General features: G+C 42.6%; 1 protein-coding gene and 1 pseudogene across 1 annotated transcript; one reads left to right on the top strand and one right to left on the bottom strand.

The window, feature by feature from the left end:
* Positions 1-22234, bottom strand: part of LOC124038022 — a 93003-nt pseudogene that overhangs the window by 51869 nt on the left and 18900 nt on the right.
* Positions 921-6606, top strand: LOC124038021 (angiopoietin-related protein 3-like). The gene is made up of 6 exons (XM_046353386.1): positions 921-1586; positions 1880-1990; positions 2153-2375; positions 3059-3154; positions 4354-4626; positions 4797-6606. Exons 1-6 carry the CDS (start codon positions 1062-1064, stop codon positions 4985-4987), a joined length of 1419 nt encoding a protein of 472 aa, XP_046209342.1. The 5' UTR covers positions 921-1061; the 3' UTR covers positions 4988-6606.

Here is a 22234-nt window from a genome sequence, read left to right on the forward strand (position 1 = left end):
GTTTCATTTGAAACTTTTGGGGACCCCAAAATAAAGTATAACCATCGCTTTTCAGTTGGACAAACAATCCTAAAGAGGCAAAAAGTTGCTAAAAAGTCCTAGTGCCTCCCCCCCCCCACAAAAAATCTCTGCCCCCACCCACACACCTCTCCACCCAATAAAACATAGAGCAGGACTAATATGATTTAGAGTCACTGAAAAATCATTGAAACATGTTGTCGAGACAGTTCGATTATTGGTAGCATTAAAATAATCTTGGCTAAGTAGGAGAAACAAAAGATGCTCACAAAATGAGAACGGTCAGATTGCAGAACTAGAATAGTCAAATATGGAAACAAAATGAGTTCACAGTCGTCTCCATTTAGCACATTATTCGCCCCCAATGCAAACTACAGCAAACACCATAGCATTGATGACATCCACCTGCCTCTCTCAGTACATACAGCACACCTCATCTAGACCCAGCGAGAGAGACCTGAGAGAGTGATGCTGGGCTGATTCAGCAGGACGTTAAATCAAACCCATAGACAACAATTGTGTGACATATTATGAATCATAGTGAGATTGATAGGGACAAATGAGGCATCATCCGATGGCCTTCCACTGTTGGCTTTCTGCTGGTCAGCTAAAGCAGTGTGCTGCAGATGGAGGCTGGGTAGGGTGTGGTGGGGGATTTGGGAGGTTAAGGGTGGGGTGGGGGGGGGCTGTTGTGCTAAAGGGGTGTATTTGCTATTCGCTCACTGCAGTGATTTGTTTGTTTATGAAGGGAGGGGGTTGAGGGGGCCACCGAGGGGATTTCAGGGGGCCCAGTAGCTCAAGCATAACAGGGCTTAATGATCAACTAACCTACCCTTCCCTTGCTGGACTGGGGTATATAACACAGGCCTGCCTGCCTGCTGCTCTCACATCTTTCTAGCAGAGTGACAGAGAGAGAGGTAGAGGGAGAGAGAGAAAGAGTAAGAGGTGTACAGACAGCCGGAGAGTGAAAGTAGGGCAGCGGAGGAAGAACAGAGAGAGAGACTACTTCTTGCTATTCCACGATTGCTGAGAGAGATTTGACCATGAAGCTCTTCTGCCTCTTGTTTCTGCTGGGTGTATCTACAGTTCAGGCAGCTCATCAGGATACCTCCAGGGTCTACCCCACTGTACCCTCTCAACTCCAGCCCCAGACGCAGCCTCCAGCCGAGGCCAAGTCCCGCTTTGCCATGCTGGACGATGTCCGTCTCCTTGCCAACGGCTTGCTCCAACTGGGTCAGAGCCTCAGGGAGTTTGTCCACAAGACCAAGGCCCAGATCAACGACATCTTTCAAAAACTCAACATCTTTGACCGCTCTTTCTACCAGCTCTCTGTGGTCACCTCTGAGATAAAGGAGGAAGAGGAGGAGCTGAAGAAGACCACCACATTCCTCAAGGCCAACAACGAGGAGATCCGGAACCTGTCACTGGAGATCAACTCCAAGATCAACAGTATCCTGCAAGAGAGGAGCCAGCTGCAGAGTAAAGTAGGAGGGCTGGAGGAGAAACTGAAGGGACTGTCGGAGAGCATGATGCCCGAAGAGCAGCTCTACGAGATCAAGTCACTCAAGGTACACTGCTGACCTTCATATTAAAATCAGTACTGAGATTTATGACTTATTTTGTTTCAATGTGAAATGTCTTTGTTCTAGAATAAGATTCAGTGTTTCTGGCACAAATATTCAACATATACTGAATATTGCATCAAATTTTATTTTGCTGAATTAATTGAGAAGTTTAAGTCAATGAAAACATATATTTTTAATGAGTAGTAATGATTTCAATTGATGATTTCAAGTTATGCCATTGGGAAATGTATTATAATGCGAGCATTAACGAGACAGTTTTAACTGGTCTGTTTCAGGATGTGATTGCGGCGCAGGAGAGGACCATCACAGACCTGCTGAAAGCTGTGAGGGAGCAGCACGATCAGCTCAACCACCAAAAAACTAAGATCAGGACTCTGGAAGAAAAGGTACACATCTCTGTTGCTTTAAAGAGATAATCGAATTGTATACAGTAGACCAAAGGTAATGGCCATTTCTTTCATCCCTGTTCAATCAGTGTATAAAAAAGGCCACTAAAAACATTTAAATAGACAGCACCATACCGTTTTTAACTTTGCCTGCTATTCCAGATCAGCATTGACAATTTCCAGGACACAACTGACAAAGTTGCGGATTCCAACTCAGAGACGCCAGACATGTTTGGATACCTGACAGGCAACTCCACTGGTCCGGACACAGACCTATCCATGGACTGCAGTGATCTGTTCAACAGAGGAGAGAGAAACAGCGGGGTGTACTCTATCAAGCCAAACCAGTCTGAGCCTTTCAATGTGTTCTGTGAACTGACCTCAGGTAAGACACAATCCCGTGTCAAATTCTCAACCAACTATGTGACGGTAATGTGGCAAGACATTTCTTTGCATTACATACAAGCGTTAGGAGTTGATGTTACTCTTCAAAAACACAACCCCCAAAGCAAATCAGGGGGGAGGAAAATAGGTTTATTCATGCAGGGAGGTAGATAGTAGGTGTTCATGCTCCCCCATCCTCAGTGATTCTCTCCACAGAACAAAGCAATTTATACCCCCCCCCCCCCTCCCACACTAGCCTGTGGCTGACCAATTAGAATTCCTTGCAGTACAACCAAATAACAAGTATCCTGCTCCAGACTCAATGTAGAGATGATTCAGACGAATGAAAACAGCAAAAGTAGCTATGAGTGTTCAGGACTGACAATTCTAACAGATTCTAAACAGATGTTGAACTGAAAAACATCTATTTCCATTGATTGTTAATTCTAGGCCTTTCGTCCTCTGCATTGTGTATACATCTTTGACATGTTCTTACAGAAGTCTAAATGGTCGAGACAAACAGACAAGCAGAAACGAGTCTATAGGAAACAGGGTCATACAGGCTATCAGAAGGAAATAAGCGCTTCCTACGAGTTTCCATAATGAGTCTAGAGAAAGGAAGTGGATTTTGCTCTGTTTCTCTGTCCATGTATTGACTACATGTCCCATCTCCCACATCGACAGGAGGAGGAGCAACAGTCATCCAGAGCAGGGAGGACGGATCTGTGGATTTTGACCAAGCATGGGAGAAGTACGAGAACGGATTTGGTGATCTGCAAAGTTAGTTTGGCTTATTTCTTTCTATCAGTACATTTTGTCAGTGGACAGTAGAGCCCGACCGATAAGTCTTTGTTGGAGTTCGATACAGATTCCGATTTCTGGGGGGAGAAAACATACAGATACTGATATATCTGCCGATATACTGTTTTACTGCGGGGGAATGAAAGTGTCATTTTCCCCACTGAATTCTCATAAATCACCATCCACATGAGCCGTTGTCTCTTGGCTTCAAATGTTGATTCAATACATTGTGCCAACAATGACATGAGAATGGCCGCAAGTGTTCGGATAAGCATTCAATTTTTTTCATCCTATTTATTGTGTGTCGGTTATCGTTGGACTAGCGATGAAAAGGCCAATATCGGCCGATAATATCGTTGAACCAATATATCAGTCGGGATCTAGTAGACAGTCAATACATCTCTATCCATAACGAACAAAAAAAAAACGAATGAAACCTTTATGGCTCAATTCAACTCAGCGGCAAGCACCCATACCGGATTATGCCTTAATATCCCGATTCCAGTCTACAAAGGCCTGTAGGCATTCATAAAGCAGGAAACAGCCAATACAGCCACACTCCACCACTCGTAAGTACTTCCGGAAGGGACAGCGGATAGGAAACTGTTATTGTAAATTAGCTTATCAAGCACCCTTTGACAGATTTACTTCCTCCATTGTCTGACCAGACAAAGCAATAGCTGCACTTAACTTCAGCCAGGCTTGGACCCCAGGTCATAGGCATATAATCATACTGCATTCAAACAGGTCCTTTAAGATGTGAATTGTTCAGTGTCCGTTTCCGTCGCTGTTACGAGCGTAAATTATGTCATCACACCCATGACTACTGTATGCAGCCAGGGGCTAGGGAAAATACTATTGAGTGTCAGAACTTGGCCCACACTATTTAACACGAGTTATGGGCCATGGCATACAGAACAAAACAAAGTAGCTAGGCCTACAGTATAGAATCTGAACTAGCTTTATGACCATTTGATGGCTTTGTATGCGTTTGTGATCTGTTAAAGTAGAGTTCTGACATTTGTGTGTGATCTGTGTCACTATAGAAGGTTTCTAACAGAATGTGTGCGTTCTCTGTGTTATCATAGGACAGCTCTGAGAGAATGTGTGTTTTATCTGTGTGTTGTAGCTCTATGGCCATTCAATGACATTTGTGTGTGCTATCGGTGTCATTGTAGAAGAGTTCTGGCTGGGCCTGAGGAAGATCTACAGCCTTGCTGGTCAGGGTGAATCTATCCTGCGTATTGAGCTGGAGGACTGGAAGGAAGAGAGGAGGTCTGTAGAGTACCAGTTCACCATGGAGGGACCCCAGGCCCACTACACCCTCCACCTCACCCACCTGTCTGGTGATCTGCCCGATGCCATGGGCAACCACAGTGGCATGAGGTTCTCAACCAAGGACAGAGACAACGACAACCACCAGGACTCCAACTGCGCCAAAAACTACACAGGTATGCATTGATCACACACCTGATGCAACTACAGGTACTGACAACACACTTGGTACAGGTTCACAGCACTGTCTGGTACCATACACCTGTTAAAGACATTTCCAAGCAGGCAGCACAGAGATTGACTATGGGTTCTAGACTTGTTATATAATTTAACCCATTTCTGGCAGGTGGCTGGTGGTTCAATGCCTGTGGTGACACCAACCTGAACGGCAGGTACATGTGGCTGAGGTCAAAGGGTCGTTCCATGAGGAGGAAAGGAATCCAGTGGAAACCTCTGGGGACCTCCTACTCCCTCAAGACCACCAAGATCTCCATACGGCCTGCCTCACCCGCCCCCCTCACCTCAAGTCCCCCTTAACCGCGTCCCCACCTACATTACACCTCGTTGGTACGGCAACAACAAATACACCCCCTCTCGCCGTAACCTTCCACTTACCCACCCTCGCATTACACATTGTTGGCATGGTAGCAACAGATAGAGCAGCTGTTGACAGTAGAAAAAAAAGTCTGCCACCAATAACAGCCAGCCAACAATTTTGTATGACAGAGAAAATAAGCTGCGTAGTCAGAATGATGCAATAGCAGTCAGCCGGTCAATGACCTCACAAATTGTTCCAGATACACATATAGAGTTGGGTAATCAGTTTTATAAGAGCCAAGTTTTGGTTTGGATGGAATGTCAGATGATTCAACACTGTCTGTCCTGGTCTGCAACACATCCCAGCACTGAGAATTTAGGCTACCTTCAAATGGGTGAATTTAATTATGTAACCGACATAACTCTGCTTTAGATAGGTTACTACTCATTATGTTAAATGAATGAACTGCATGTGACAAAGACATCATCCTCAGGCATGTCCTTATCCCCTGATTTATCACTCTATATTGTATTTCTGCACATTCGGTGGCTGTTGCTGAATGTACCAAATATTCACACATAAATAGACAAAATATCAAATGATGCATAGATCTTCAAATGTATATGAGCTTAGTGTTTTCACCATCTTTTTACTGTATTTAAAACAATTTTGATAATGTTCTATTAAATGTGCTGCCAGGGTAGTTAACGTCAGGTCATTTAGATTGGTCATATTGACTCTTGTCTCCTGCCAACTCTTATCTTTCTGCTGCATTTAAAACGGCTGCTACTTACTGTACATATGTTATGTTTCTTACTAATTATTGCTGAGCGATTAAATTAAATGTAGTTCTTTCCCCTCATTATTAAACTAATTGACCGACGTTGGATCAATTACTTGAATTCAATTTCATTTGGTTTTTGTCAGCTCAACACGCCGTTCCTCTAGAGAAATAAAAACAATAAAGAGAGAAATCAGATCGAGAACGAACTGGAATGCTAAAGAAAGTTTTTCAATAGAACACTACATAACCTAGTTTAAGTGGTAATGAACTACAATGCCCATAATCCATCGCGCCTGTACTGCCTTCCATATGTTGCTCTCGGCCATATGAGAGAGTTATGTACACAAAACCGACAGTTTGAGAGGTAGCTCTACCCGATTGACAGTTGTATTATTTGGTAATTAGCAGTCTTGAAAATATTTTTTTCATACAGCATAGGCAGCTAGCTACAAGCTTAGCTAAACAGCATAACTCATTGGAGGGAACTTCAGATGGATGTCTGACTGGCAGCTACTGCCTGAGTGGAGCTTAGATGAGATGACTAACAAATTAAATAGAATAAAAAGTAATAAGACAATGGAATGTTTCCAATATTTTGCCATTTGGATGTTCTCAATATTTGGCTTTGGAATATTTATTAAAAAGCTCTAAAACCATTTTAAGGCACACATTTAATGTTTATTTTTTAAACCAAAATTGAGGAAAAAAATAAATAAAAAATAAACACTAATCGCTCAGCACTATTACTTATCAGAGTGGCTCTGGTAAACTACTGTATATTTATAATAACAAATAAAACCATCATACCCAAAACAAATATACTGCTGTCCTTTGTATTCTTTGTCAAGGAAAAACCAACAAACTGGGCTAATGATCTAATTGCATCATAGCAGGTTTAGGCAATGCTTTACCAACCACAGGTCATCACACCCCTGGCCTATAAAGTCAACAGTTGAGTCTGATCAACCTGCAATGCTGACAACACTCCTGAAACATTATTTGCATTAACTATCTTATGCAAGTGAGAGGCCAATATACAGCACACTCAACCAACAGTGAGTATATTGCATTTGCTACTGTTACCATGATGTACTGTACCTCTTGTCCATTCAACATGTAAATGTACATAGGTAAATAAACTTCAGAGCTCACAGCGTTTTCTATCATAGAATTAGGAATGAGAATACTAGAATAGACATTAACCTTCTTATGACAGTATAAATGGTAAGCAATTTTGGTGAGTTGGTCAACCATGGTCAGCCAATGCTGTGATAAGATGGTGTGAGACAATTCATTTGGAGATTATCTGCACTGTGCGTTTGTTAGCTAGCTAGCCAGACAAGTTTGGTGGAATGATTGCAGTAGTTCTTCAAATTAAATCAAATCAAATTTTATTTGTCACATACACATGGTTAGCAGATGTTAATGCGAGTGTAGCGAAATGCTTGTGCTTCTAGTTCCGACAATGCAGTAATAACCAACAAGTAATCTAACTAACAATTCCAAAACTACTTTCTTATACACAGTGTAAGGGGATAAAGAATATGTACATAAGGATATATGAATGAGTGATGGTACAGAGCAGCATACAGTAGATGGTATCGGGTACAGTATATACATATGAGATGAGTATGTAGACAAGTAACAAAGTAAACAAAGTGGCATAGTTAAAGTGGCTAGTGATACATGTATTACATAAGGATGCAGTCGATGATGTAGAGTACAGTATATACGTATGCATATGAGATGAATAATGTAGGGTAAGTAACATTATATAAGGTAGCATTGTTTAAAGTGGCTAGTGATATATTTACATAATTTCCCATCAATTCCCATTATTAAAGTGGCTGGAGTTGGGTCAGTGTCAATGACAGTGTGTTGGCAGCAGCCACTCAATGTTAGTGGTGGCTGTTTAACAGTCTGATGGCCTTGAGATAGAAGCTGTTTTTCAGTCTCTCGGTCCCAGCTTTGATGCACCTGTACTGACCTCGCCTTCTGGATGATAGCGGGGTAAACAGGCAGTGGCTCGGGTGGTTGATGTCCTTGATGATCTTTATGGCCTTCCTGTAACATCGGGTGGTGTAGATGTCCTGGAGGGCAGGTAGTTTGCCCCCGGTGATGCGTTGTGCAGACCTCACTACCCTCTGGAGAGCCTTACGGTTGAGGGCGGAGCAGTTGCCGTACCAGGCGGTGATACAGCCCGCCAGGATGCTCTCGATTGTGCATCTGTAGAAGTTTGTGAGTGCTTTTGGTGACAAGCCGAATTTCTTCAGCCTCCTGAGGTTGAAGAGGCGCTGCTGCGCCTTCTTCACGACGCTGTCAGTGTGAGTGGACCAATTCAGTTTGTCTGTGATGTGTATGCCGAGGAACTTAAAACTTGCTACCCTCTCCACTACTGTTCCATCGATGTGGATAGGGGGGTGTTCCCTCTGCTGTTTCCTGAAGTCCACAATCATCTCCTTAGTTTTGTTGACGTTGAGTGTGAGGTTATTCTCCTGACACCACACTCCGAGGGCCCTCACCTCCTCCCTGTAGGCCGTCTCGTCGTTGTTGGTAATCAAGCCTACCACTGTTGTGTCGTCCGCAAACTTACATTTACATTTAAGTCATTTAGCAGACGCTCTTATCCAGAGCGACTTACAAATTGGTGCATTCACCTTATGACATCCAGTGGAACAACCACTTTACAATAGTGCATCTAAATATTTTAAGGGGGGAGGGGGTGAGAAGGATTACTTTATCCTATCCTAGGTATTCCTTAAAGAGGTGGGGTTTCAGGTGTCTCCGGAAGGTGGTGATTGACTCCGCTGTCCTGGCGTCGTGAGGGAGTTTGTTCCACCATTGGGGAGCCAGAGCAGCGAACAGTTTTGACTGAGCTGAGCGGGAACTGTACTTCCTCAGTGGTAGGGAGGCGAGCAGGCCAGAGGTGGATGAACGCAGTGCCCTTATTTGGGTGTAGGGCCTGATCAGAGCCTGGAGGTACTGAGGTGCCGTTCCCCTCACAGCTCCGTAGGCAAGCACCATGGTCTTGTAGCGGATGCAAGCTTCAACTGGAAGCCAGTGGAGAGAGCGGAGGAGCGGGGTGACGTGAGAGAACTTGGGAAGGTTGAACACTAGACGGGCTGCGGCGTTCTGGATGAGTTGTAGGGGTTTAATGGCACAGGCAGGGAGCCCAGCCAACAGCGAGTTGCAGTAATCCAGACGGGAGATGACAAGTGCCTGGATTAGGACCTGCGCCGCTTCCTGTGTGAGGCAGGGTCGTACTCTGCGGATGTTGTAGAGCATGAACCTACAGGAACGGGCCACCGCCTTGATGTTAGTTGAGAACGACAGTTTGTTGTCCAGGATCACGCCAAGGTTCTTAGCGCTCTGGGAGGAGGACACAATGGAGTTGTCAACCGTGATGGCGAGATCATGGAACGGGCAGTCCTTCCCCGGGAGGAAGAGCAGCTCCGTCTTGCCGAAGTTCAGCTTGAGGTGGTGATCCGTCATCCACACTGATATGTCTGCCAGACATGCAGAGATGCGATTCGCCACCTGGTCATCAGAAGGGGGAAAGGAGAAGATTAATTGTGTGTCGTCTGCATAGCAATGATAGGAGAGACCATGTTTTGGTCATGATGTTTTGGTCATGAACCATCATTGATGATTGAGTTGGAGGCGTGCGTGGCCACGCAGTCGTGGGTGAACAGGGAGTACAGGAGAGGGCTCAGAACGCACCCTTGTGGGGCCCCCGTGTTGAGGATCAGCGGGGAGGAGATGTTGTTGCCTACCCTCACCACCTGGGGGCGGCCCGTCAGGAAGTCCAGTATCCAGTTGCACAGGGCGGGGTCGAGACCCAGGGTCTCGAGCTTGATGACGAGCTTGGAGGGTACTATGGTGTTGAATGCCGAGCTGTAGTCGATGAACAGCATTCTCACATAGGTATTCCTCTTGTCCAGGTGGGTTAGGGCAGTGTGCAGTGTGGTTGAGATTGCATCGTCTGTGGACCTATTTGGGCGGTAAGCAAATTGGAGTGGGTCTAGGGTGTCAGGTAGGGTGGAGGTGATATGGTCCTTGACTAGTCTCTCAAAGCACTTCATGATGACTGAAGTGAGTGCTACGGGGCGGTAGTCGTTTAGCTCAGTTACCTTAGCTTTCTTGGGAACAGGAACAATGGTGGCCCTCTTGAAGCATGTGGGAACAGCAGACTGGTATAGGGATTGATTGAATATGTCCGTAAACACACTGGCCAGCTGGTCTGCGCATGTTCTGAGGGCGCGGCTGGGGATGCCGTCTGGACCTGCAGCCTTGCGAGGGTTAACACGTTTAAATGTCTTACTCACCTCGGCTGCAGTGAAGGAGAGGCCGCATGTTTTCGTTGCAGGCCGTGTCAGTGGCACTGGATTGTCCTCAAAGCGGGCAAAAAAGTTATTTAGTCTGCCTGGGAGCAAGACATCCTGGTCCGTGACTGCCAATACGACAACATTCCAGACAAAAAACGCAGTCAATCCACAGCCATACAGTGGCTGAAATAAGTTGATGATAGGACTTAGACAAGTTGTGAATGCAAGTACTGATATTGTAATATCACTCATAGCTTTTCAAGAAAACAAAAATGTAGACATGGTCCATTGACATATTTTCCCCATCTCAGGATTTCTATGGAACACCGTTTTACGTAGTTATAACTCATTGATTAAACTATCACTCGTATTTCATATGTCACAACGATTCATCGATACGTATGCTATGATGCTGGTAACGTTGCCTCGCGCATCTACAGTGGTGGTCATAAAAAAAGATAGCTAGCTCAGGGATGCAAACAATGTTCTTCCCCAAAAACATAGCAAAACAACATAATCTGTTTCAGTAGCTATAGTTAAATAGCTAGCTAACTATATAATTAGGTGTCATCTAAAATAACCCTAATTTATAAGACAGTTCTTATTTGATTAATGGTGGTCGAACCCATCTATGTGAAACTAGCCACAATAAGGATTAGCCACAATAGTGACTTTGCAGTTAGCCTTCAAAATAAAGGTATGGCATAATTCTACTATTTGTATTTATTTGCATCACTGTCAATGACATTCTTTTATTTTGAAGGCAAACCACAAATTCCACTATTGTGCCTAATCATTGTTGTGTCTAGCTTCACAACACATAACCCGGTCCGGTCAAGCCTCACTAGCCAGATGAAGCTAGCTGGCTGCTTATAACTGTTGCTTTGAACAACAGAGTTAAGTTGCTGACTATTTATTTTCATGAACTGAAGTTCAATTTCAATATACGAACAACAAGTGGCAACCTAGCTAATACTTATTCACATAGATTCCTAAATCATTGCTAAGAATAATGAAAATGATTTCAGTTTCTACTGGTCATTGTTTTCAGGCTGGTTATATTGGTGCTAGCAAGGTACCAAGCTAAAGCGAGCTACCCCAGAAGTTGCGGTCTAACAAATGATGCTTTATTACCAACGCTGTATTGTAAACACATCATTCGTGGCCGGTGTTTGCTTATTTGCTGACTTTTTTTGTACAACTTTGACAGTGCTACTGTATCTTTTTTGACACGCAAAGACCCAAACGGCACTCCATAGTATGTATGTCGTGAAGCTAATAGCAGTGATGCTATTACTGTGTAACTCCGGTAGGGAAATGTCAGAAAAATAGTGCACTTGGTAGTGTTAACACGATCGGTTGATTGTCAAGGACAATGAATTCCATTATCTTGGCTTTAATGGGTTTTACCTCTGAGTTGTCTCGCTGAAATGTTCTTACTCTTTCAAATACCTGCTTGACTTGTTGACTGCCTGATCCACACAGCAGACATTGTGGGCTAGGTTAGGAATGCTGTGTTGCACGTGCAGCACAATTTTATGTGGTGTCATTACGTCATGTACCTTCGTTAAATAGGTATGTAGGTCAGCATTGACATCGATTTTGCACATCGGGCGTTAAACTAGACATCGGCCGATACCGATGTTGCCATTTTTAGCTAATATCGGCAATTTCCGATATGTTCACCGATATATCGTGCATCCCTATTTTTTCAAATGGTTTGGGATTTCTCCCTTACAAAAATGGCTGCCATTACCAAAATATTCTGGAACTTTTATGATATATCCCCCTAGTAATGTAATAGGATGTTTGCACCACATCAATTTCCTTAACCAGGAAGTATGCAGAGCAACTAAAGCAGAGTTACTAAAGCTGGCAGGAGCTCAATCTAGGAAGGCCCTGACTGCTATCAGCAGACAAACAAGGCCTCAGGGCAGCTGAAGTGGCAATGTCAACACAACCTGTGAGAAGGGTCCTCTCGCTCTCTTTCCTTCTTTCTCTCTCCCTCCCTCCATGCCACCACAGTGTCTGATAAGAGCCCTCTCTCTCCCTCCCTTCATTTCCCTCTTTCTCTCTCGCCATGTCAACACAGTGTCTGATAAAAGTCCTCTCTCCCCCTCACTCTCTGACCTTGACTAAAATAGCAGCAGGGCTCAGGAGGTCACTCAACACAAAGCCGTGTGCAGTTGGTCAGTCGACCAGGCAGTCACACGGGACATGGGGTGATGTTACAGATTGTTACATGTTGAACCTGATGCGCCATCGCTCGGAGGAAAGCTTAATATCAACAGGAAGGCCTGTAGGTTGTGTGTTGTGCTGCTCTGTTACAGTAGTGATACCACATGTGGATCAGATGAAAGCGAGACAGGGATAGTGGAAGGGAGAAAGACCGTTTGGTTCGTCTGTGTCCTCCAGGCTCCAGTGTATTTGATCAGAACAGTTAGAAGGAAATACACAGTCTCATAAACAGGAAGGACTTCATGTGTGTCACATTCCCTTGAGGACTAGGAATGATATCAACGTGTCAGGAATGCCTGTTGGTAGTATTAGATTGTAAGTTTAAGGATGGTATTGGTTACAAATTCAAGCCCTCTAGCACAAACTTCCACCGTACCTTACCTTTATTTAACTCGGCAAGTCAGTTAAGAACAAATTCATTATTTTCAATGACGGCCTAGGAACAGTGGGTTAAACTGTCTTGTTCAGGGGCAGAACGACAGATTTTTACCTTGTCAGCTCAGGGATTCAATCTTGCAACCTTTCGGTTACAAGTCCTACTCTCTAATCACTGGGCTACCTGCCGCACCAAACTGCATTGTTAAACTACAGACTTACCAGGCCCGATCACAGGGATGGCTAACTCTAGAAGTTCCGTTGAACTGTTGAGGAATGCTTTTCATTAATTGCTTGTAAGTACTGTATGTTTTTATTGCATTGCATTTGTAAAACGCTGTATCTGTATGCATGGCTCTCTTGAAAAAGAGGCCTTCATCTCAATGGGACTTCCCTGCTAAAATAAAGGTTAATAAATATCCATGCATGTCATCTTGTTATGTTGCCTGCTAGTTGGTAAAGTGAGTCATTACCCGTAGCTGGTGTTGGGTAAGGCTATGTAAAGTACAGTGCATTCGAAGAATATTCAGATCCCTTTACAGACTTAAATTGTTGTTGTTTTTTACTCATCTACACACACACACACTACACCATAATGTCAAAGCAAAAACAGGTAAAGAATTTTTTCAACATTTATTTCTAAAAATGTAAAACTGAAATCACATTTGCATAAGTATTCATAATGTAAATAAAGTTTGTTTTTCATTTTAAATACCTGTTTTCGCTTTGTCATTACAGGGTATTGTGTGGCGATAAACGAACAAAAACATTTTGTTCATCCATTTTAGAATAAGGCTGTAACGTAACAAAATGTGGAAAATAGTAGAAAATAAATACTTTCCGAATGAACTGTAAGTGGTATTGTTTCATTACCTGTAGGTTGTGTTTGGTAAGTAGACGTCCCTGGGTGGGAACTCCAGTATCTCCCTGGTGGGGCGGACCCTGCTGTCTGGGTAGGGCTTGACCTGCTGGAGGTCAGGGGTCAAGCAGTAGTGGGGGTTCTCTGGGGCCGGCAGGATGTCAATCTTCAGCTGGGCTAGAGGGAACAAGACAGGGTAAATAACATAAACAACAGCTCTACACATCAACGAATATCTAAGCCTAATGGACTGATATGGCAGTGGTACTCTCTCACTGGAAGTTATACGTAAGTCTGAGGTTTTCAAAAGGGCACCAGAGAGTTTTTGTGGAGGCGTGAAAGGAATGTCAAACTGTATTCTCTTCTCTAATAACAAATAAATATGAGGTATTTTTCTATCTACCATAGCAGGGAAAACACACCTTTTAAAGCAGATTTGATGTATACATTTAAAAAGAGGGGGGTCCCAGCTTTCCAGTGATACCACATTTACCTCTCAACTCCTAGAATTGTGCACATGGCAACTGCGCAACCAAACTATTAAAGGGGCAGCGGCATTTTAAAAATGCCAGACATACTTTGTAACAGACACCAAAATAAAAAATAGATTATTTTCAGATAAAATAATAATTACCTGGATATCCTGAAAGCACTTTCATTGATGTATTTTTTTAATAGGTCAGTTGCATGTTCATTAAGTTGTGCAGAGCATGATTTAACTCCTACAGGCCCACTGTGACGCCGGCGCGTTCTGGGCGTCTAACCCCTTTAAAACACAGGCTTCTGTGTTGTGCCATGGGATTTTGTCTATTTGTTCTGCATCCATTGACACCCACCATTAGTCTGTGATTAATGGGGGCTGAGCTAGAGCAGTGTTTGTGAGACAAGGGCAAATCCCAAAGGGGGCCCGGGGCGGGATCTTTTTACAAAAACGTATTTAGAGTCCGAATGATTTGAGCTACAGACTATTAAATGTAGTCTATGAAGAGCCGAGACATTCAAACACATAACATTTTTTTGCTCTATGATGCTACACGAGAGTTGTTAGAAAGTAAGGGTTTCTCCTATATAGATCATAGGAAATCCTAGGAGAATAGTGTCTATAATACTGTAAGAAACTCACATAGTTACTGTCAAAACTCCAAACAGTTGTCACCGACAAGTTGGATATTAATTTCCACTGAGCAAACAATATCTGTAAGTATACATTTCTGTACACAAATTCATTTTTATCAGGTTTTTGCTTTGGAAAAATGTATAATTTGACACTTGTCAATAAAACTCTTGTCAAATAGTTTTGTGTAACACTTGTAGACCTGGCTGTCCTGAAAATAAAATGGTCAAACACTTCATTGTTTTGTGTTACACTTGTAGACCTGGCTGTCCTGAATATAAAATGGTCAAACACGTCATTGTTTTGTGTAACACTTGTAGACTTGGCTGTCCTGAATATAAAATGGTCAAACACGTCATTGTTTTGTGTAACACTTGTAGACTTGGCTGTCCTGAAAATAAAATGGTCAAACACGTCATTGTTTTGTGTTACACTTGTAGACCTGGCTGTCCTGAAAATAAAATGGTCAAACACGTCATTGTTTTGTGTTACACTTGTAGACCTGGCTGTCCTGAATATAAAATGGTCAAACACGTCATTGTTTTGTGTAACACTTGTAGACCTGGCTGTCCTGAATATAAAATGGTCAAACACTTCATTGTTTTGTGTTACACTTGTAGACCAGGCTGTCCTGAATATAAAATGGTCAAACACTTCATTGTGAGGCCAAATAAAAAGACTGGAAACTCAGATAAATAAAAAGCTACTTTTGTCTGGGGTCTCAGGATTAATGCCTTCTCTCAGGACAGTGTCCATGAGGAAAAGGTTGTTCTCCAACAGTTGTATTGAAACTATTGTATTTATTTGAGAAATTAATAGACTATATTTTTCTTGATTTTCTCTGACCCACTGTCTCACAACTTTAGAAACTGTTATTGTTATTATTATAATCATCATTATTGCTTTGGAACCTCCAGCACTAAAACTGTAAAAGCTACCAACACCAAAATAATTTAAAAATTTGCAGATTGGCACTGGTCAAAATGCTTTTTGATACTACTTACACTTTGCACACTTTGCACACTACAGACATATTTGCATAAATCCCAATGCATTTCAATGGCATAGACCAGCCATTTAAGATTGAATGGTGTGTCTAAGTTTCAAGCGCAGTCTGGAAGAGGTTGCATACAGCTTTTTGATACCATTTGAACTAGAACTTGACATGATAAATGATTACAATCAACCGAAACACTTGCAACACTCAGTGAATTCATTCCTCATCAGAGTTCTAAAACGGCCCTATATTGACAAGCGATCCAAGAAGTAATGAGGATTGTGAATGATTCCAAATGTGGGTGGGGCGTTAAAACTAAAGGCTGATTTAACTAGAGTTAACCAATCCTGTAAGCGGGTGTGGTGCCTCTTATATACTTTAACAGAGAAGTGAGACATGTTAGAAGCTCGCGCAGCAGAGCTTTGTAAACCAAAAAGGAGCAATGAAGTGATCTACAGAAATTTAGAGAGGACCAGCCGACCTCTTGATAAAGGATGCGTTGAAGAGTATTAAACCTGTCACCTGTGATAAAGCGAATCACGCTATGGTACACTGCATCCACGGGATTTAGAGTAGTGGCTGCTACATTCTGATAAATGGTGCCACCGTAACCAAGAGCTGGCAGGAAAGTTGACTGTACAATCTGCTTCCTGCTGTTTAGGGAGAGGCATGATCTATTTCTATAAAAAAAAGACGCCTACTTGAAATCTCAAATTCTTAACTAGCTCATCTATGTTTTTTTTTTTTAATCGTCACTTTTATCAATCCAAAAGTCAATATATTTATGGGCGGGAACCTGCAACCATCCAATGCATAAATGTGTAAACCAAGAACATATTTCATTTTTTCCACATTAAGTATCAATATTAAATCGATGATTGCACAAAATCAGATTGCAGCTCTAACATAGCCTGGTCAGCAACAGGAGCAATAGTGCACATAAGAGTGTCATCTGCATACAGCTGAATGTTATAAGTTCTTGCATATAGACAAACTATTTATATACAGTGCATTCGGAAAGTATTCAGACCCATTGACTTTTCCCCCACATTTTGTTACATTACAGCTTTATTCTAATAATGGATTAAATAGTTATTGTCCCTCATCAAACTACACACAATACCCCAAAATGACAAAGCAGAAAAACTTTTGACATTTTTGCAAATTGGAAATTTCACATTTACTTAAGTATTCAGACCTTACTTAGTACTTTGTTGAAGCACCTTCAGCAGCCATTACAGCCTCGAGTCTTCTTGGGTATGAAGCTACAAGCCTGGCACACCTGTACATGGGGAGTTTCTCCCATTCTTCTCTGCAGATCCTCTCAAGCTCTATCAGGTTGGATGGGGAGCATCGCTGCACAGCTATTTTCAGGTCTCTCCAGAGATGTTCAAATTGGGTACAAGTCCGGGCTCTGGCTGGGCCACTCAAGAGACATTCAGAGACTTGTCCCTAAGCCACTGCTGCATTGTCTTGGCTGTGTGCTTAGGGTCATTGTGAACCTTCATCAAGCATCTCTATACTTTGCGCTATTCAATCTTGGTTTCCTCATACCAGAGAATCTTGTTTCTAATGGCCTGAGAGTCCTTTAGGTGTCTTTTGGCAAACTCCAAGCTGGCTGTCATGTTCCTTTTACTGGAGGAGTGGCTTTCATCTGGCCCCTCCACGTATAGGACTGATTACTGGAGTGGTGCAGAGATGGTTGTCTTTATGGAAGGTTCTCCCATCTCCCCACTTGAACTCTGTCAGTGACCATCGGGTTCTCGGTCACCACCCTGACCAAGGCCCTTCTCTCCTGATTGCTCAGTTTGGTCGGGAGGCCAGCTCTAGGAAGAGTCTTGGTGGTTCCAAACTTCTTCCATTTAAGAATGATGGTGGCCACTGTGTTCTTGGGGACCTTCAATGCTGCAGACATTTGTTGGTACTCTTCCCCAGATCTGTGCCTTAACACAATCCTGTCTTGGAGCTCTCAGTATAATTCCTTCGACCTCATGGCTTGGTTTTTGCTCTGACATGCACTGTCAACAGGGGGACCTTTTATAGACAGGTGTGTGCCTTTCCAAATCATGTCCAATCAATTCAAATTTACCACAGGTGGACTCCAATCACGTTGTAGAAACATCTAAAAGATGATCAATAAAAACAGGATTCACCCAAGCTCAATTTCAAGTCTCATAGCAAAGGGTCTTAATACTTATGGAAATAAGGTAACCGTTGATTATTTTGTATAAATGTGAAAAATTCTACAAACCTGTTTTCACTTTGTCATTATGGGGTATTGTGTATGGATCAATAAAAATAAAAAAATCATCCATTTTAGAATAAGATATGGAAAAAGTCAAGGGGTCGGAATACTTCCAAATGCACTGTGAATAATAAAGACAGACCCCTGCGGGACACCTTTAGTAATACAGCGGTGACTTGACACGTTCAGAAAGCCCATTGTCAGACAGGATGTGCACAGTTTCCAAACCACTTGCATGACAATTGGTCGAAGCTCATTTCAGACAACCTTTGAATTAGTAGGGGATGGTGGACAGTATCAAAGGCCTTGGATATGTCCATAAATATGGCAGCACAGTGATTCTTATGATCTAAGCAATTAAACACATCGTTGAAGACAAGTGTAGCTGCTGAAAAGCTGCTATATCCGGGTTTAAAACCAGACTGGTGCACATTAAGAATATAATTTGAAGTTAAAAAGAGTTTGCCACTGATTGTAGCTTGCCTTGCAAAAATATTACAGTTGTTTAGAAATTGGGTGGTGGTTATCTAGGTCAGAAGCATCCCCCTTTGAAGGGGAGGACATGCACCGCCTTCCAGATCTCAGGTATAGCACCAGAAGCAATTGTTAAATTTAAAATATGGTTCTACAATGAGGGGGGCAGAAAGCTGCAGTAAAAAATTATCAAGCGAATCAGCTATTGTGGATTTTCTATCTGTTTAGAGGTGAATAAAGGACTCCCTCTAGAGCAGGGATGTGTAACTTAGAATTATTATTTTATTTTTTACCTTTATTTAACTAGGCAAGTCAGTTAAGAACAAATTGTTATTTACAATGACGAACTAGGAAGAGTGGGTTAACTGCCTTGTTCAGGGGCAGAACGACTTTACCTTGTCAGCTCGGGGATTCGATCTAGCAACCTTTCAGTTACTGGCCCAATGCTCTAACCACTAGGCTACCCTCCCGCCCCTTGATGGGGATGGGGGCCACAAAAAATGTTAACTCATCATGATGGGCCACAGTGGCTCGCGGGTCAGTGTACCCACATCCATACAAAGCCGGCACTATACTTTTGGGGGCCTACGTAACACTGTTGGATTCCCACCACTATAAATCATTAATATCGTTTTGGGGGTGCATGCTACACTACTGCTTATAACTAACTGTAAGTATAACAATAAGAAATCTAAGACGTGTCAAATTAAATTCAGCTCTAGCTATGCATTTGGTTTGCTAACTTGCTAGGTAAGTGGCTAGATGTCAAGATCAAACATCTTGGTTACAGCAGAGACATTCAATCCCATTCAATTTACTTCAGTAAAGGTCATTTTCTAGTTAGTGGATTTATATGGTGATTTAATTCAAAAGATTGTGTTTATTGACGCAGTGAGTAGTGCCGATGGTGTTGTTACTGTACCTGTGATAGGTCTCAGTCTCCTCAGTACAGAAGACGGCCTCCTCATGTCAGCTAAAAACTTATACAGGTCCTCATCACTCAACCTGTCCCCTTCCTGTTTAAAGAAGTTGGTGACGGTGAGGGTAGCAGGTCTGAAGCTGCTCAGACTACATGACTCGTCTCCACTGGTGGTCCTCTCCAGGGAGCGCCGGCCCGCATTGCTTGAGTTCCTCCTCTCCGACCATGACCCTTTCCTCTCTGGGGGGGGGGGCAACAGAAAGCCACAGCCAGAGTTACAGAATCACCATTACATCACAAGGTCAAAGTTAGAGCAGCCTCTACACTCTATATTCAATGATATGTTTAATTTCATATGATAATAAAGTTAACAATTGATGAAAAGCGGCCTAGATGTGTTCCCTGAGTCCCCTCCCCCAGTATGAAACCTCTCCATCGGCAACCTTACCCCCGGTATGACGAATGTCCACCCGATGACTCATATAGACAAACTGCACGGCCCTGTTCTGTTCTCAGCTGACACTGACATCCAGGGAGAACTGGCCATCCTCTATGGTAATCAATTCAACTCTGCACAACTTTATTGATCCCCAAGTGTTCTGACCTGGAAGTCCCATCTCCAGGCTTGCCAGCGCTGTTCACAATGTTCATCAGGTGGATGGCTGTCCAGGCGAAGGGCATCCGGTACCGACCCAGACGTGTGCAGAACTGCTCCGACTGGCTCCGCAACTTGTCCAACTTCTCTTTGTTCTATATATGGAAGGGGAGAGAATCATTGCATCTCCTCCATCTGTTTGATGATCTATACCACAGAGCCTACCCAATAAACATTGTAATCTACCTAACCTATGAAAAGATTACCATTCACTTTGAGTCTATTGCTTATTTGAATGTTTTTTTAAAGAACGCTCTTACCTTGGCTGTGTCGGACTCTTTGAAGACCATGTAGGGCTCTGCACACTCTCCTATATCTCCCTGCTGCAACACCTTCTCCAGCTGGGGACAGCCAACACACAGGAAGGAAGTTATCAGTCACTACTCACATACAGATCGGCAGATCCAACGTACAGGAAGTGATTAAGTTAACATCGCAAAAATTCCCTGGTTTTTCAGAAATCCATTATTGATATGATTTACAACTTATTCCCTTCTGAATTTTTATTTATTTAATTTGACATTTAGGGAATTTTGTAACTCTAGAAATGTGCGTGATGCTGACCTGTATGACGAGGAACACGTCCTGGGAGGGGTATGTGATGGAGAAGATGGCTGAGCGGGCCAGGGTAGAGATGGCTGCTGTCTGGCTGTGGGAGCGCAGCATCCCTTTAGTCTGCTCGGAGTTCAGGTCGAATAAGAAGTTCTCTGATATCTGATGAGGGAGAGAGACGTGAAACTTTGAATGGAATAAACAGTGTAAAAAGACAAGAGACTAGTCTGATATTGATGTCGGTTAGTGCAATTTATTTCTCAATCCATTACGAATACTTAATCTGACAACATTGAAGTTTCTAAAAACTCTGAAATATTTGTTCACTGTAAATTGACTGGGCAAGGAAGAGGGGCTTCGAGGTACTTCATTTTAAATTGGTTACCGTTTCCCTCTTAATGTTTGAGCAACAATTGAGTGTTACTCATACAGATACATGGTATGACTTAAAGAGCATTCACACAATGATAACAGGTCTCATATGTAAACTTTTATAGCCCAGTCATCTAGTTCATGTTGGACTCCAACCACTTTTAATGATTTCTCAGAGACTGACCCAACAACTCCGGGACAAGTGGCATTGAGGAAAACATAACAGCATACCTTTTTCTTTTCCTTGACATCGTATAAGGCCAAACTGGCGAATATGGGCTCGATTTCAATCTCAAACCTTGAGGAGGAAAAAAGGATTGGGTCAGTAGAAAGCAGAAGGCAGCTAAAATGCTTTTTAAAGGTTGTCGGTGTGTTCCCCCACTTACTTCAAGGACAAGCACTTGACGAGTAGCCTCTGGCCAAAGTGCTCCTTAGGAACATCAGGCACACAGTGGCGCTCTATGGGTTCCTCTTGAGGACGCAGAGAAAGTATAAAAAGAAGAAAAAAATTCACACAAGTTTTTGTATGGTTATTATATATTGGAATATGCGGTGTATAAACACTATCTGAGGAAAAGTATTTTCACTCGTGTGAAACCAGTAGCGTCGACTTCGTGAATTTTTGCCACTTTAAAAAGCCATTTGATGCGACAGCATTAGCATTGATAGGGTTGCCAGGTCTCGCTAAAATTTCTAGGCCAATGACTACTCAAAATCCGCCCAGAGCCTGAAAACTACCCCATTTTTTTCTCAGCAGCAAGAGAGTAGATTAATGTTTTTGAGCGAATTAACCTCTCTGGGATCGTTCGGGACGCTAGCGTCCCACCTCGCCAACAGCCAGTGAAATTGCAAGAAGCCAAATTCAAAACAACAGAAATCTCATAATTAAAATTCCTCAACCATACAAGTATTTTAAACAATTTTAAAGATACATTTCTCGTTAATCCAACCCCAGTGTCCGATTTCAAAAAGGCTTTTCGGCGAAAGCAGAACGTATCATTATGTTAGGTCAGCAACTAGTCACAGAAATCATTCAGCGATTTTCCAACCAAAAAGCAGAAATATAGATCAAATTAATCACTAACCTTTGACAATCTTCATCAGATGACACTCATAGGACTCAATGTTACACAATACATGTATGTTTTGTTCAATCAAGTTCATATTTATATCCAAAAACCTCAGTTTACATTGCGCCATGTTCAGAAATGCCTCCAAAACATCTAGAGTAATTGCAGCGAGCCACATCAAATAACAGAAATACTCATCATAAACTTTGATTAAAGACACGTTTTACAAAGAATTAAATATAAACTTGTTCTTAATGCAACCGCTGT

Source organism: Oncorhynchus gorbuscha, linkage group LG06, assembly GCF_021184085.1.
Source record: "Oncorhynchus gorbuscha isolate QuinsamMale2020 ecotype Even-year linkage group LG06, OgorEven_v1.0, whole genome shotgun sequence".
Classification (NCBI taxonomy): domain Eukaryota; kingdom Metazoa; phylum Chordata; class Actinopteri; order Salmoniformes; family Salmonidae; genus Oncorhynchus; species Oncorhynchus gorbuscha.